At 36.5% G+C, this 15,637-nt stretch overlaps 1 protein-coding gene across 1 annotated transcript in view; it reads left to right on the top strand.

Annotated features, from left to right (window-relative positions):
* The first annotated feature begins 652 nt into the window (after positions 1 to 652).
* LRRC2 (leucine rich repeat containing 2) overlaps positions 653 to 15,637 on the top strand; it is a 52,256-nt gene continuing 37,271 nt past the window's right edge. The window contains exons 1-2 of the mRNA XM_056325524.1: positions 653 to 777; positions 10,322 to 10,532. Coding sequence (XP_056181499.1) covers positions 653 to 777; positions 10,322 to 10,532 — 336 coding nt within the window. The remainder of the gene's footprint in view (positions 778 to 10,321; positions 10,533 to 15,637) is intronic.

Raw genomic sequence — 15,637 nt, 5'->3', positions numbered from 1 at the left:
AAATCTCTGAATGTTGGAAGTTAATTCTATGCATACTAGTAGATGGGGAACTCTTTACCTTATCTCTGCCTTAGGTAAGTTTTCATTGCATGTTACAGAGCTGGTCTTTTAATGCCTTTCACAGATAATCATCTACCTGTGCAAACACTGGAAATTCCTACATTCCACTGGAACAGAATAGCTGGCGTGCATAAACATCAATACATGATGACCCAAGATTAAGTGCTTTTTTGTGACTTACAATGAATAAATTCTTTATGACATTTCGTTTTAATTTTAGTTACATAAATTGTTAAAAATACAAAGTCTTCGAAGTTATTTTCATCAGTGTTACTTAATGAAATTAGTATTTCTTTGCAACTGTGCCTTTATTTTGGAAAGGGAAAAGAATACAAAAAGTCACCATTTAGCTGTTGCTATAGTTTTTATGTAGAAGACAATTGTATGGTGTATTGACTACTGCCAGCACAAAACCCCAAATGAATTGGGTAAGACGGAAAGCATACTATGTTAATGTTTCTTGTGACTTCAACTTTTTTTGCACAAATAATTTTAATTTTACATCATAATTTAGTTCCTTATTTTTCTCGTTATTCCTTTCCTGAGGTGTTCATGATGTTTGTTGTTGCAGGAGAATCTTAATGTTGACAGTATGGGGCATCAGGTGATAATATTTGACTTTTCTCTCATAAGAGGACTGTGGGAAACTCGAGTTAAGAAGAACAAAGAACGTCAGAGGAAAGAGAAAGAAAGATTAGAAAAAAGCTCATTGGAGAAGTAAGCCAACTTTTATGTTGTTAATTTTAATGGTATCCATTCTTATTATCCACTAACATTGCTATATACTAAGCATTGTCAGATGATTAATTTTTTTTTTTTGGGGTGTGTGTGTGTGTTGATTTCAATGATTTCTCACCTCCTTTCTTCAGATGATTGTGGGAAATGCAGCACAAACTAAACTTGTATTTCATTAGTCCCTGCTCTTTCCTGTGTACATTGTGATTTAATAATGGTATATTTTATTGTCTACTGTGTAGACTTAATTTGAAGAGAAAAATAACACATTTTGTACCTTTCTATTCTTGTATGCTATATAAAAGTATGGCTTTTTGTTATGAAATTCATGAAACGTGCTCATAAAATTCAGTACGTGGAAATACTTTATGTCTCAGTTGACAGGAGGAACGAAAGGAATTAAATAAATGGACACATACAATTGCTTCTTAATAGGACAAAAAGGGTAGAATAAAAGAATTATCAGAGAATTTTTTTCTTGTTCAATTATTAAAGACAGCCTTTATTATAATGCTTGCACCCACTAATCCTGTTATTATTTTTATTTAATTTATGTTTTTTTTTAAACAATATTTTGGTTTCTTTATGGTCATTCCCATTTGGAAACATATATATGACTTATCATTTTTCCACTCTGAGAAGAGAAGAAAGCAATAAAACCCACTTTCTGCATTAAACATAAAATGTACAGGGTTAAACAGTGCCCTTGTTTAAGAGCATAATTGCATTGGACCTTCATGTGGTGGTTTGGCCATCTCAGGAGACTCACAGATATTTCACTGCCAGTGCAGCTTCACTGACAACAGAGCAGCTGGGCTAGGAGGAGACCAGAGTAATACAAAGACTGATTGCCCTTTCTGTAAGACCTTTCTCTTCAAAGCATCCATATTTGCAGTCTTGGTTCTCCTATCTAAACCCAAAGCTTGCATTAAAAACTATAATCCTAACAAAAAAAAAATATTAAAAAATGAAGGTCGCCCTTCAGGTTAAATTCTCTAGCAAGGATAAGCTTGGTTTTTTGCTATGAGCTGATGGACAGAAAAAATTTGCTTTGTGAGTTACGCTTACAGATAACTCTTGGGGTACTGCTGTGACCTTCTTCATAAAAAGAATATTATGACCAGGAATCCATACCTGTAGCTTCTAGTGGCACATGCACTCATCTTGAGAACTGATGAAAGGTCGGTCCCAATGGACCTAAATGTCAACATCCCCCTGTCATGTTTGGTTTAGGTTTTGGTTTTCTGTGGTGCAGAAGATAACTTCTGAGTTTAGTAACATAAAAGCAAAGCCAAACAAAGCCTAGTGCAAGAAGTGCCAAGCATGAGGAACTTCTACATGGAAAAGGGTAACCTTATGTGCTCTGAAGTAGCTAATTTCAGCTCCCATCTTTTTTGTCAGTAGCTTATGTTAAGCCTCGTTTCTTACTGTGACTTGTGTTTTCTGTAAAAATACATTCTCCCTGCTATTTCTGCCAGTGGTTATTTGTTTGTAGCCACCCCTCCAGCTGAAAGAGTGGAGCTTGACTGCTTGTTCTGATCTTTTCCACTAATGAGGTCCAAAGTCATTCTGTTGTCTTCCTGCATCAGCTGTAGATGAGAAACTTGGGATATGACACAGAGAAGTAAAAGTTTCCAAGTGTATTTTCAGCATTCACAAAGGATTTGTTTTTTTGTTTTCTTCCTTTAGCTTGCAATTTACATACAGTACTTTATCTTGATGCACTTTATCAGGAAAGCTCATGTTCATTCTTATGATGCAGGCCTCATAGAATGGATTAATCTGGTAAAATAATGGTCAAAGTCATAAAAGTATTGGTAATAAAATGTAAAATTATGTTAAAATGAAAATACTTTTTGTTTTATGAAATGTGCAGTGACCACTGGTCTTCAGGACCCAATAGTCAGATTGCAAGTTATTTCTTAGATGCTTTTCAGTGCTCCCGAAAATAGTTGGGCCAAAAATAGGACAAGATTTTGCTTGTTGTTAGTATATCAAAAGTATAAATATAATTGTCATTATTATAAATAAATGCTTAATAGAAATAATGTTTCCCTGTATATATAAATACATTTCATTATTTTAGGGAGTTTCATGACTGACAAAATTCTGATATTCTACTTGGAGATTAATATTTTATCACTGTCACGTAAAGCCACTGAAATCAATGCTGGTACTTACTGTCAAGTCACAGTAAGAAAGCATTTTGGGAAGGGTTATGACCCAAAACAGTAATTCCAAGGAGACATTCAAAGAAGGCAGTTTCTTGAACTGGGGACTGCATTCTAGCATTTAATATTCTAAATATTTATTTTTGCTAGCAGCTGGAGTGAATTCCCAAGTAGGGCTGAAATTAAGAGTTTCTCTGCAAATATACTTGTGTAACAGATGAGTTTGGAATCTGACCTGCTGAGGCTGCTTTGCTTTTATTTTTTTTTTTTAAAGTCCAATTTTTCTCAAAGAGGCTACAATTCACTAATGCCCTTGAGACTGTGCAGTTCTTTACCAGTTTAGCAGTGTTGCTATGTAGAAAGCTACCTGGTACTATGTCGTGAAATGTAGCATGTATTATTTGAGGAAAAACTCCCAACTAACCTCTAGGGAACTTTGCTTGCCTTGGGGCAAAGTAATTTAGTTCATGCAGGGTCAGTAAGCAGCCACATGTGAGATATTTCTAGTTTGTGATTGAAGATTTTCTAAGAGGAAAACCTCACAAATAAACACAGAGCTTGAACTTTGTTTGCCTTAATGGTACAGTCTTTAAAGATTCTGGGAACTTACAGGTTTAGAACATGTTTAAGCAGCTGGCCAGTGAAAGCTGATTCTGGAGAACAGTCTACTTAAGAGTATTGTGAGAGGCTCATATCAGGATCTCAGACACTGGTATCACATCACTTTAAGTAGAGTTTATTCAGTCCTCTGTTTCCCCTTTGGTTTTGTGGGACTGTGGAAGTATGGCAGTTTAAGGAACCACTGCTTCTGGGAGCACATATAAACCAGCAACTGAGTATAAAATAAAAAGAAAACCACTGCTTCTGGGAGCACATATAAACCAGCAACTGAGTATAAAATAAAAAGAAACAGTACCGTGTTGTGTAGGATTAATTTCATTTTACCTCATGTCCTTAATCCCATCAGACAAGCCCATTCTAAATCTCCCATACAATATGAAACATGAAATGTTACAAAAAATGCGTACTGTTCTGTGGTTATCTCCATGTTTATGAGAGTTTATATTATGGAAAGAAGCTTGTGTTTATATCATTGCTTTATATTTCATCTTCTAGATTGTGGTAGTAGTGAATGATTTTATATTGTATCCTGAAATCCTGAATGATGTCAGGCTAACTTGATGTGGTATGTTGATTTTCCCATTTAATTTTTCCTTTCTATTAGTTACTGTTTTGGAAAGGGAATAAGAGTGAAAGTTTACAGTTAGCTTGTTTTTTTTTTGTTTTTTTTTTTTTTTTTTTAAGGATTGCTACATATTTGTCTTTTGTCTGAAAAGAGGTAAGGTAAAAATTGAAGGTCAACAAATTAAACATTGAAGTGGGGAAACAGCAGAGCTATTTACCAAGATTAGCTATCTAAATCTTAGCTGTGAAATGGCACAGCCTCCCCTCTCCACCAACCAAACATGCAGCAAAGATAACAGCTTGTTCAGCCACCTCTTCCAGTGTGTCTCTTCTCCAGAAATTTCCTTTCAAGGTCTGGCTAGCTAAATATGCACGTATTTCCTGAGCTACACACTTCCTGAATGTTAAATGTCAAAAGAAAACTTTCACTCTGCAGGCAGACAGTAACTTTTTTCCCTGACAGATTATGTGTTTGTTTAATAAAATAATTTGTCTTTATCTCTCTGCTAAACTTCAGTGTTATAACTGTTTGTACCTGAACTACGATTTTGTTTGTGATGTTTACCTTTATTCTCCTACTCAATAGCCAATTCAGTATTTTTTCTAAGCAAGCCTGAAACTCAGGCTTGTGAGTCCTTTGTCCCAAACAGAAACTATAGGCAACAAGCTGGGAGTAGATCTGCAGCACTTATAACCACTTAAGTTGTTTGCCTTTGTTCTTAGGTACTTGGGCATACACACCTTGCATCTAATATAATGCACACAAATGTGTTGAAAGATAAGAGCTGCTGTTCAGCCACAATCCTTTACAATCCATGGAAAAGCCTGGTAGAGGGACTGAAATTAAATCAATCCAATTGATTTTGAAGCAGATGTCCATCAGGAATATTAGTTTGGGCTAAGCTTCAGTTTAACTGTCATGCTTTTATAAAAATTCCATAGGTTTATTTAATGATCCTGAGTGGCTAGTGATTCTGATTTAAACATCACCCAGGAGTACTAAACTGGTGTCACCATGTAGTGTGCTGGCTATTTCTTCCATCCAGATTTAGACGTAACAGTGCCATCTAATGAAACTTCCATTCTTTGTCTAGAGTAACAGCTTTTCCTCAAGACCTCCTAACTGGATGTTGAGCAGTGGGTAATTGCAGAAGGAAGAACCACTCGAAGAAACCCAGCTGCTGTTCATTTACGGAGGTGGCTCTGGAATCCTTACTAATGCAGTCTTCTTGTTTTCCAAGCTGGTTGCTCCTTTGAAGGGTGTGATCACTGAATTTATTTTACAGTAATTGTTTGCATCAGGTTGATTAGAATTGTGATTTTGTTGGAGGATCTAAAATGCCAAGCAAGGGACTCCCATATCCTTGAAGGGAAATATTTATAATAATAATAAAAAAAATTATATGTTGTTAAATCTTTTTGCTGCAGACATACTCCAATAGTGAAGTAATATTTGGGGAATGATTACCTGAAGACAACTTCAGCACTAACCAGACTGGAACTACTTGATTATTCCATTTCTGTGTGGCTCCTGTTTCATATCTATACGCTATTAGTCCTGAAAGTTTACTGAGAAACAGCCATGTATTGGAAACAGCTTGCTAGAACTAACCTTTCCTCTACTGTTTGCAGTCTGCTTTAGTGACTAACCTTTCCTCTACCATTTAGTCTGCTTTAGGTGTGCTTTTGTGTTACAGATGATGGTATGACACATAACTTTTTTTTTTTTTTTGATAAATTTAAGCAGCATGCAATCAGCTTGTTTTAAAATTAGTTGGACTATTTGCATAATTCAAGTGGAAATACTGGAGTAGTTAGCTGAGTTGGAATCTTAGCTCTCATTGTCTTGTGTCCAGAAAAAATACTTATTTTTGTTCATACTCCCACCTAAATTAGGCTTGATTTGACTAACACCCACTTTTTGAATATTGAAAATGGTGGTTGTTTCTTTAATTTGATGGCAACTGTTTGATCAAGCTCTAGAGGCAGATCAAAATATTTTATTGCTGAACAGTAATAAAAAGACATAAACTTCAGGAGAGATGTGATTTAATAACCAACTCATTTTTTTGTCATATATGAAAATGTGTTCCTGGAATATCAGGAGCCTTTAAAGTGCCAAGACCAGAAATTAAATTTCTCTGAAAGTATATTAGTGCATTTAAAGGCTGATTTTATTTGTGTGGTCCTTTTTTTTTTTTTTCCTGTTTGCCACACTTTCAGATGCCTTTCGTGTCTTTCCTGAAGATTCACATGGTAACCTCTAGATAGGACTAATGTGGTGGTAATCCTGTTTTATTTGAGGATTATCACCAAAGGAAGACTTAAAATGGTCTTTTATGAAAATACCTTGAAGAACTACCATCATTTCAATTTTTTGACAAAGACAGAGCTGAGTGACAACCATGTAACTGAACAGATCCCTTTGGTTTGATCTCAATTGTAACCTGCAGCTTACAGCTTTATAATCTTTGCTTAACGATACATACCAGTTTAATGTAAGTTGCACCTCCAGGCCAGGAAAGCTCATATTGATTCACTTGGTTAGTCCGTACCCCAAGGGTGCAAGCAGGGGTTGTAAAATATTAGAGCCTCTGCTCTTAGGATATATAATGTTTTCATTCTGAGATGTACTGTACAAAATTATGCATGTAAGTTGCTCTGCTTTAATTCACTTTCCATCTGTTCAAAATGTGTTTGTCAGTACTTAGCCTGGTGACCATAAGCAGACATTCTTTAAAAGATTAACAGTGCATGTTGCCATCATTTAATGTATAAGTAAAGAATAAATTTGACCCAGGATTTCCACATTAGTGCATGTTATTCATGTTGAATTCCTAAACAGGCTTAATTTTTAATGCCTGTCTTTTCTCTGAGGTCAATATTTCACTGACTGATCTGGTTAACAGCAGTTTATATTAAGTGGATTTTATTTTATTTTGCTAACAATGTGTCATGACCTCCTGAGATTTGTGTTTTGTACATGTTATCAGTAAAGTGGCACAGGACAGTTTATTCTTTCATCTTTAATGTAGCTTCCTTCATGCTATTTTCAAATTCCTTGTGAGAGAGAAAATTTTTAGATCTGAGACCTCTGCTGTCATCTTCCTGGGGTCTACCTGTCAGCCAGCACTGAGATGCCTTACTTCTTATTGAGAGTTAGACTTCTTGACCTCTTCTTTCTGTTTGTTAAGCTTCTAATGTTCTTAGAATTTATACTGTGAGGAACAAGTCAGTCATTTTTTGTGCATGAATGAAAAGCAATCAATTAAAAAAAAAGCATCTTTGGGGCAAGCTTTTTCAGTGCATTGAATTATGCACTGAGATCAAATGTTGATTGCTTTGTAAGAAAATGAAGGAATTCCATGGAAATGAGAGGTCAGTAATGCAAAGTTTCACAGAGGGACAGAAAAGCTCTGTGTGGAGGACTGGAAGGGGAAGTGAGAAGCAGCAGTGGTAAGCAAAGCTAGAATCACTCAGAATATTTTAGAAAAAAAGAATGCCAGGGTTTTGGTCCTGAAAGACATATTTCAACTTTCATGTCTGTTGATATGAAACATTCCATCATCTGAGTGATTCCACAGTGCAGCTGGAGGGGATACCCTTCAGCAGGTCTGCCTTGCGCAATCAGGTACTCAGTTGTCTCTCCCTCTGTAACCAGAAATATCAGATGCAACATGTTGAAGGATCACAAAATGGGCTAAGGACCTGTGTCTGCTATAACCTTTTTCGTGTCTTTGTTATCTCAAGTACCTTCAGAAAAGATCTTGAGATGGTGGTTGGTGGTGAACTCTTCCATCACTGTACTAGCAGCTGTAGTACCTCGAGTGACTCCTTGAGCTGAAGATGCTGCTAGACATGTTTTCTGTCTGTCCAACCTTTCTCTTCCTAACTCATTTATATATCACAGCTTGCTGTGGTATAAAGCAGTCTACAATTAGACACTGAGAGAAACAAGGAGATTTACTTCAAATCTGTATATTTTTTATTCTCAGTCATCCTCTGTTGACACTTTAAATATCAGAAAGTCCTCCAGATGCCTACTTATAAAGAACATACTGATCTCTCTAATGAAAACTGAAGCCAAGGATAACTTTTCTGCAGCTCTCAATAACTTCCTTAACTATTCCTTCACTGCTCCTTTCATACCTTGATAAGTTATTGCTCCTACTGTCTCTCTGAGAGGCTTTCTGCTTCTGATATTCTAGAAATCCTTTTCCTATTCATTTGTATACCTGCAGTAAGTGGCTTCACTTGTTTTTTTGTGGTTTTACATTTAATTTACCAGAATTTGTTCTGCCTTCTAATTTCTTCATTTGAACATAAATGCCATTTTATCTTTTTTATTTTTCTGTTTTTGGAAATGAGAGGAGAAAGAGATCCTTACAGTGGTTTCATTAGAATGTACTTTGAGATTGTGCCGTCTTTGTGCAGTCTGCCAGCACTTTACCCAGTGAGCTGGATGTTCAACCAACTTCACTGTTATATGCAGCTCATCTTCTGAAATATTTGTAGATGTTTTTCCTTATTTTCTCTTTATAAAGATGTTTCATGGGAGTACACTGCTGTCATTATAGAGGGAGCTTTCTGTAGGTCTCTGATGACCTACGTACAGTGTGCTGCTCCTTGAAATGACATCAGGTCCTCCTGTGGTCTCTCAAGCTAGCTGGTTTGATAAACAGTATGAAAGTGTATATTGTCTGCAGTGCATTAATGTACTATGTGTATGCTGCTAGCTGAAGTCTCTTGCTGTTGCTGTGCTCTCTGCTTTAAATTCTCCCTAACATCCCTTAAGGTTTCAGTAAGTGCCACAATTCGTGCTGGGCAGTTTACAGCTGCCTCAGTAATACCTTGCCTTTTTAGGCACGCAGTTTTGATCCCTAAAGATTTATTTTGATAGCACTGAGTCAAATACAAATTTTAATCTATGCTATCATATTCCCATAAATATATTCTGCCCTGTAGTTTCTATCTCATACCTTGCTATGAGTGCCCCAAAAATACTTATTTTCACCAAGTTTGAAAGATGTTTCCTGTACCTGAGTTTATAACAGATTTCTTGTATGTGACTTAAAACCAGGCATTCTGTTTCATGTGCCATTTTTTTAACGTCTCAGCATTTCACTCAGAATCCCTTGCTTAACTGTGAATAGGTGTACAGGTTTTGTTAATTCCTGCTTGAACTTTACAAACTTACATGTGATTCTTTATAGGACATACCACTTTTGACTCTCTCTAGGGGGCACATTGTCCTGAACTTTATGTCCTTCTTCACATGTCAGTTTTCAAGTCTTTAGCTTAAAAAATTTGGCAGAGGGTGGAGATCACATAAATGAATCTCACAAAAATATAGCATTCAAAGCATGAGATCAGATTTATGAAGCAAGGTGCTCTGCACAGTCTTATTTTGGTATAAAGAAGTCTTGCTTCAGTTGATCAACCTCTTCCTTAATTGACTAAGCTGAAATAAATCCCTCTTAAATTAAAGCATGTGTTTTTGTTGTGTTTCATTATGTCAAATTCAGCTTGCACCTGAAGTTATATGGGTAAAAATTTGTCCTGGAGGTAAGCCTCAAGTAACACTGAAATTGAATCTGAAAGTACTTGATGTGGTAGCTTTGACCTTTGCCTCTACCTGGTACAATGATATTGGAAGATAATGCGTAAAAAAATAAAAAAAGATCATTATACTTGAACAAGAAAGGGCAAGGAAAAGGGAATTTTTCTAACTTCTTACTTTCTAAAATGACTTCATTCCAACTAAAAATTTGACATATATCACCAGGTCCTTGTTTTTGTTTACGCATAGAACTTGTTCTGTGAGAATATATTTCCTACCTTATTGAAATAACGGGCATCATTCATGCTGTTTTCTGTGACAGTGTGCTTAGTCTCTACTTTTCTGTTATTCCCTGAGTGTATCTGTTTTATAATCTGTAAATGAAATCCTGCTCATCTGAAATCTGTGTGTGAGTCTAGAAAATCTAAGCATGACTCCAGGAACACTGGGTATTTTCGTTTGTTTTATTTTGGTTTTTTAAAATGGTCAATACATGAAATACATATTTTTGTTTTCTTCAGTACTTGTGCAAACAAAGGTGAAGCTGTAAGGCTTATTTGCCATATTGTTTCCTCTGATTCACATAAACCATTTTTTGACACTATTTCAGGATAAAGCAGGAATGGAATTTCATACTAGAGTGCCGGAAGAAAGGCATTCCTCAATCAAAATACCTCAAGAATGGCTTTGTAAACACTGATGAAAAGATCTTGGACAATTACGGAAAGACTCCTCAGCTCCAGAAGAGGCGTGCTTTGTCAGATGAAGCAAATAAGGAAAAAAACAAGTTTATTTTTCAGCTTTCTGGAGAGCAGTGGATGGTAATTATAATGGAAAATATTTCTATTGTTAAAGAGTTTGGGTAGCCTAGCACTGCAACTTCCAATCCCAAAGCCCTTTTTTTTTTTTTTTTTTTTTTTTTTGCCAATGCATATGAGATTGATGCTTTTTCACAGTATTAGAAGTGACAAAAGCACTTCCTATCTTACCCTGAACTAGTGGCTTAGTTTTCAAATATGCTTATTTTAAATTCTCTACTGATACATGTAAATCAGCCTTCTCAAAAATTTTGGTGTAAGCAATCATATTGCAATAAGGTAACTTTCTCTGAAATTCCCCAGTAGGTGGAAAAAGATGCAAAAAACATTCAGCTTTGTTGGCTTGTTGATGTCTTCTACTACTCAAGACATCTGTCTTCTTGCTCTAATGGTGTGCTAATATTTTTGTCAAGCTCTGTTCAAATCAAAACTAATATTACCATCAATCCACAATGGCCTTGCTGAAAAAAGCATTTTTTATGTGCAGTTGTGTTTGATGTGAAACAGCTGTTTGGAAGTAAGCTCTGAATTAGTGCTGTTTCAAAATGCAGCAAAAGGCAGAATAGGGTTGGTCTGAAGGCTTCTAGATATGTTAAAACTTTGAAATGTATTTAGAGTACACACTATTAACATGAAAGTCTTTTGACGTCTTCATTATAAAAATGCAAGTTAAAAGTCAATTGATCAAATGGCTAAATTTTACTAAAACAGTTCTTTTGATATAACTTTACCCCAGATTTGATCTTGAATATGAAGATTTTTCTTTCTCAGCTTTCGTCTTTTTCTGGCCTCAGCTCTTTTCCAAATAAACACAAAATAGATGAAATTTTTGAAAAATAGAAAACCCTGCTTCCCATCCAACTCTAGTAAGGAGGCTATTTCTTCAGTCGGTGCCAGCCATTCATGTGGTAGGACTGGTTGCGGGAGAGCTATCACATTTCATCTTTCAAGAGCCTTGGATTTTGGAAATGAAGTTAAAGTTGTGTAGTCTTATATTGCACACTTCCCTGTGCTGTAAACTTTGTACGTAAGTTAGAACAAAAAAACATATTACAGCTCCCTAGACACTGATATAGTAGGAATTGCAAATATTTTCAGTGCATCAGGGAGCAGAGAGCTGTATAACTAAACTTTTCTATTGCTTATTCTCTTTTTGGCAAACTGTTAACATTTTGCTTTGTCACCATAAACAAAGCCTCACTTTAGGAGGCAAAATCAAACACATATAATTGGCTCTGCTTTCCAGAGCATTTAATTTCAATTTGACACACTGAAAGATCACATTTAAGAGCTATCAGTGTACTGTTATGTACATAATGCTACCTTGAACAGTACACTCCTAATCACCCTGCACTTCTTTTCTGTCTACATATCCTGTGCTCTCTGTGGCCACATCACACAAACACTGTGCCTCATTGTCCAGCTCTAGCCTGGTTAAAGTGGGTTTTCTTTTTCACCAAGATACTGTGACATAGTTCAGGTGTTTGCAGACAAAGATAAAATCAAAGCTGCTTTATTAAAAATCAAAGAACATCACCAGTCTCTAACAGCAGAAAACGATTTAAAAAAATGTGAAAATTCTCTTGATAAAGTTCTGAAGGAAGTATATTTCACTTTATTGCAGAAATTTAGTAAAAATTACATTGGTTATACAAATCATGTCATTTATTTTGTGTTCTTAAATCTCGACTGCTGCTTCTAAACCAAAGACAGAATCAGACATGACACTTTTTTCCCCTATTACTCTCTCACAAAAAAGTGCACTTAGGCAAAATGAATTTTCAGACTATACAACCAAAGCTGCACAGGCTGGTAATTTGCATGTGAAAAGGTCTGCGGACATGTGACAGTTTTCTCAGAGAAACCTGCGTGTTACATAGCTGGGACCTGTGGTATCAGTTGTGGTTTTGTTTTAATGTGTTTTGCACACAAATACACCTACGAGATGAAAGTTTGGATGATTAAGCATTCAGACGCTAGGAGAAGTCAGAGCTGGGATTGCCTGTGCAGTTTTACAGGCAGATAGCCAGCTCAGCTTGCTGTTGGCTGGCCACTTAGGGTTGGCAGCAGCAAACAGCACAGCCCTGTGAAGTGTCCATTTGGGAACTGGCTGCTCAATCCTCTATCTCACTTGCTTTTAGCTGATAAGTGTTTCCATTATGTTTCCCCTTTCCTCTCATCAGTGAAGCAGTAATATATCCTCCAGACAGTTGATAGCTAAATCTGAGTAGGTTGTTGGTATGACTTACAGATTTAATTTTGAGAACAGGGCTTGCTTCTGGGCTGTAGCAGTTCTCTTTCTGGATGCTGTGAAGTTAGGTCTTCAGGAGGAGTAATCCCCAGCACAGGGATTTTTCAAGATCAAAGCAAGTGGCTTTACCACATCCTTGCCATAGGTCTCAGTGGAAGGGTTCTCATTGGAAACTTCAGCAGCAAATGAGCTGAGTGCACAGATCAGCTAATGATGTTATTTGCCACGTTGCAGTCAGTTAGAATGGTAGCTTGTGTTGGGCACTAATCAGTGCCTAGGCTGTCTAGACGGTAAAAGTGTAGACATGTAACAAAGATGCTATCGTCTCGTGCTCCACATCCATACAGCGTAACAGTGAATCTGGCCCACTGATTCTGCATTGTTGAGTATCAGGTTAAAAATGGGTTTCATAAAACACCCCATCATATACTTGAATAGCTTGGAAAATTATTTTGAAAATCACCTGGATAGTGCTTTTTTGAAAAGATCTTGGATCTCCTCCTGAGAACCTTTGTAAGGGAGAAAATCAGAACAGATAACACATTTTGAAATCCTACTAAGATGTTCTTCCTTCCAGGACCCCTGTGCCACTTTTTTTTCCACCTGTCAAATGCCATTGAAATTTTAATGTATTTGCATTAGGGGGAGACCTAATAATAATTTTCCTAATAATTCCTTGTAATTACTTAAACATATCTGAGGAAAAATAAAGCTTATACAATGAATGTTAGGTTACAGAAATAGGCACAGACCACTAGCTAAAGAGAGTAGGGCTTGATTTTACAGCATATGAGTTCTGAGGAATTGTATTCTGTTTATGCAGATCCGTAATTCCTTGTGGATGATTAATTCTTACTAATTATCATTCATGTTTAGGCTAATTTTTTGAGATGTGCAGTTTAAGCCTCTAGACATTTCAAGTCACAAAGGTTTTCTAACAGCATGGTCACACGAACTTAAAAGGAAATCGAATAACGCTGTCAGTAGGGTTAATATCAAGCCTTCGTGCTTGAAGAGCATATACTCAGTGAGTCCCTTTGAATCTGAAAGTCCTCCTCTGACCTGGGTACTGGTTTGGCCATGTCTGTCCAGAGAGATTAGCTTCTACTGTGGACAGTGGTTGATAACTACAGCGATGAGATAGTTTTGTCTGTCAGAACTCCACCTGGAAGAGGCTGTGTGACAACATCCTTAAGGGTCAGTGGTCCTTGCCTACTCTTTTGCATACCAACCAAATATTTACAACTTGTGTCTGTTATCACTGGCATTTCTGCCAGCTGGGAACAGTAACGAATTAGGAAAGAAAAGGTCTTATAACCACAAAGGAACCAGTCTTATAACCTGATGTAAATGAAATCAGGCAGGCTTTTCACTTCTCTTTGTAAAAAATTAGTCAGAATCCAGTTGTATTGCCCCATGAGTGAGTCTTTTAAATCCTCTGGTGTTTGCAAAACCCATGGGATTGACAGCATGAGTATGGTGTACTGTGCCACAAGTAATCTGAGGTTCCGAAGGTATGTTTCAGAAAAACTTGTTATTTATCTGAGAGTTTTCCAGGCAAACCCACCACAAAAAGTTGCTGTGTAAGGACTCTGAACTCTTGAATTGTCTGTTTGAATCAGTCGCCTAGGAGAGAATGATGAAGAGTTGATGAAACCCTTCACTGAGATCCTTTGTACATGTAGACATGTATCTACAGGATTAAATTAGTTCTTCAGAGAAATAGCACTGCTACTAGAGCAGAATGAAAACTATGGCAAAATAATTCCATGAATATTCATATAATTTTTTCAGTGACTTCACTTTAACTGTTTTTCCCCTCTGAGTGTTTACTTTCTGCTCCTGACTAATGAATGTTGATTCTCCAGTGGGTCAGTGAATTTCAAATGATTTTCAAAAAATATTCAGGAAAAACAAATTTTTGAATTTGTGACATCAATATTGGGAAAGGAAAGGTGATGATATTCATCAAATGCGGAGCAGGACTGTTCTTGGCTGTGCTGCTTTACCTAAGCAGAGGATCTGGATGCATACGTACTTTAAACAAGTTCAGTGTTAAATGTGCATGACAAGTAAATGAATGAGTGATGGTAAAATCCTTTACTTGTAAATCATGACCTTGCATATCATTTTTTCACAGAAAAAGGCAGCAAATTAATTAATACCTTGGTATTTATTCTCACAGTTTTATCATCTAACTTAGTGTGTATTTTCACAGAGAACAGAGAATTTCCATTTGTTATTCCCAGCTGTTAGAGCAGTGAGGTATTTATTTGGCGCAAAGGGTCAAGTAGAATTGCTGCATTGAATGGACAGAGAAAATGTCTCTTGTGCTTGTTTAACTTCTAGAGGTCTTTTTTCCTCCGAAGTGTAAAACAACCGACCCAGCCAGGTAATAAAGGTGTCCCTGAGACATATTAGTTTTGGAACTAACTCCTAACTTTCTCAAAGATAGGGAGATTTGGATCCAAGGAGTTGATTTGGCCCATGACAGATAAAACTACAGAGATAGAAAAGAAATTACATTGAAACTTCTCAGAACTTTGACCACCGTTTTAGTTCAGGCTCATATCTAGCAGGTAAATTTTCTCCTGGTTAGAAATAACATAATCAGCAATGTTTATAGGTTTGCTATTTATTTCTTTTCAATAGTTGTTTTTTTCCCCTCTCCCAAAATTCAAAGGAGTTTGAGGTATTGTTTTGCTGTTAAAGGCAAAAAACTGGCTATCCTCCAAGTGTCAGTCTTCATGGAGCAATTTATCAGTAGGCTGCCAGCTTTAGCATGGCAGCAGAAGATTACAAAAGAACACAAGGGAATCAGAGAGTAAAGAAAATGTAAGGCTTGTGCAAATTTCAG

The sequence above is a fragment of the Falco biarmicus genome, chromosome Z, assembly GCF_023638135.1.
Source record: "Falco biarmicus isolate bFalBia1 chromosome Z, bFalBia1.pri, whole genome shotgun sequence".
In the NCBI taxonomy this organism is placed as follows: Eukaryota; Metazoa; Chordata; class Aves; order Falconiformes; family Falconidae; genus Falco; species Falco biarmicus.
Note: the sequence above shows the minus strand (reverse complement) of the source record. Positions and strands in the feature narration are given on the sequence as shown.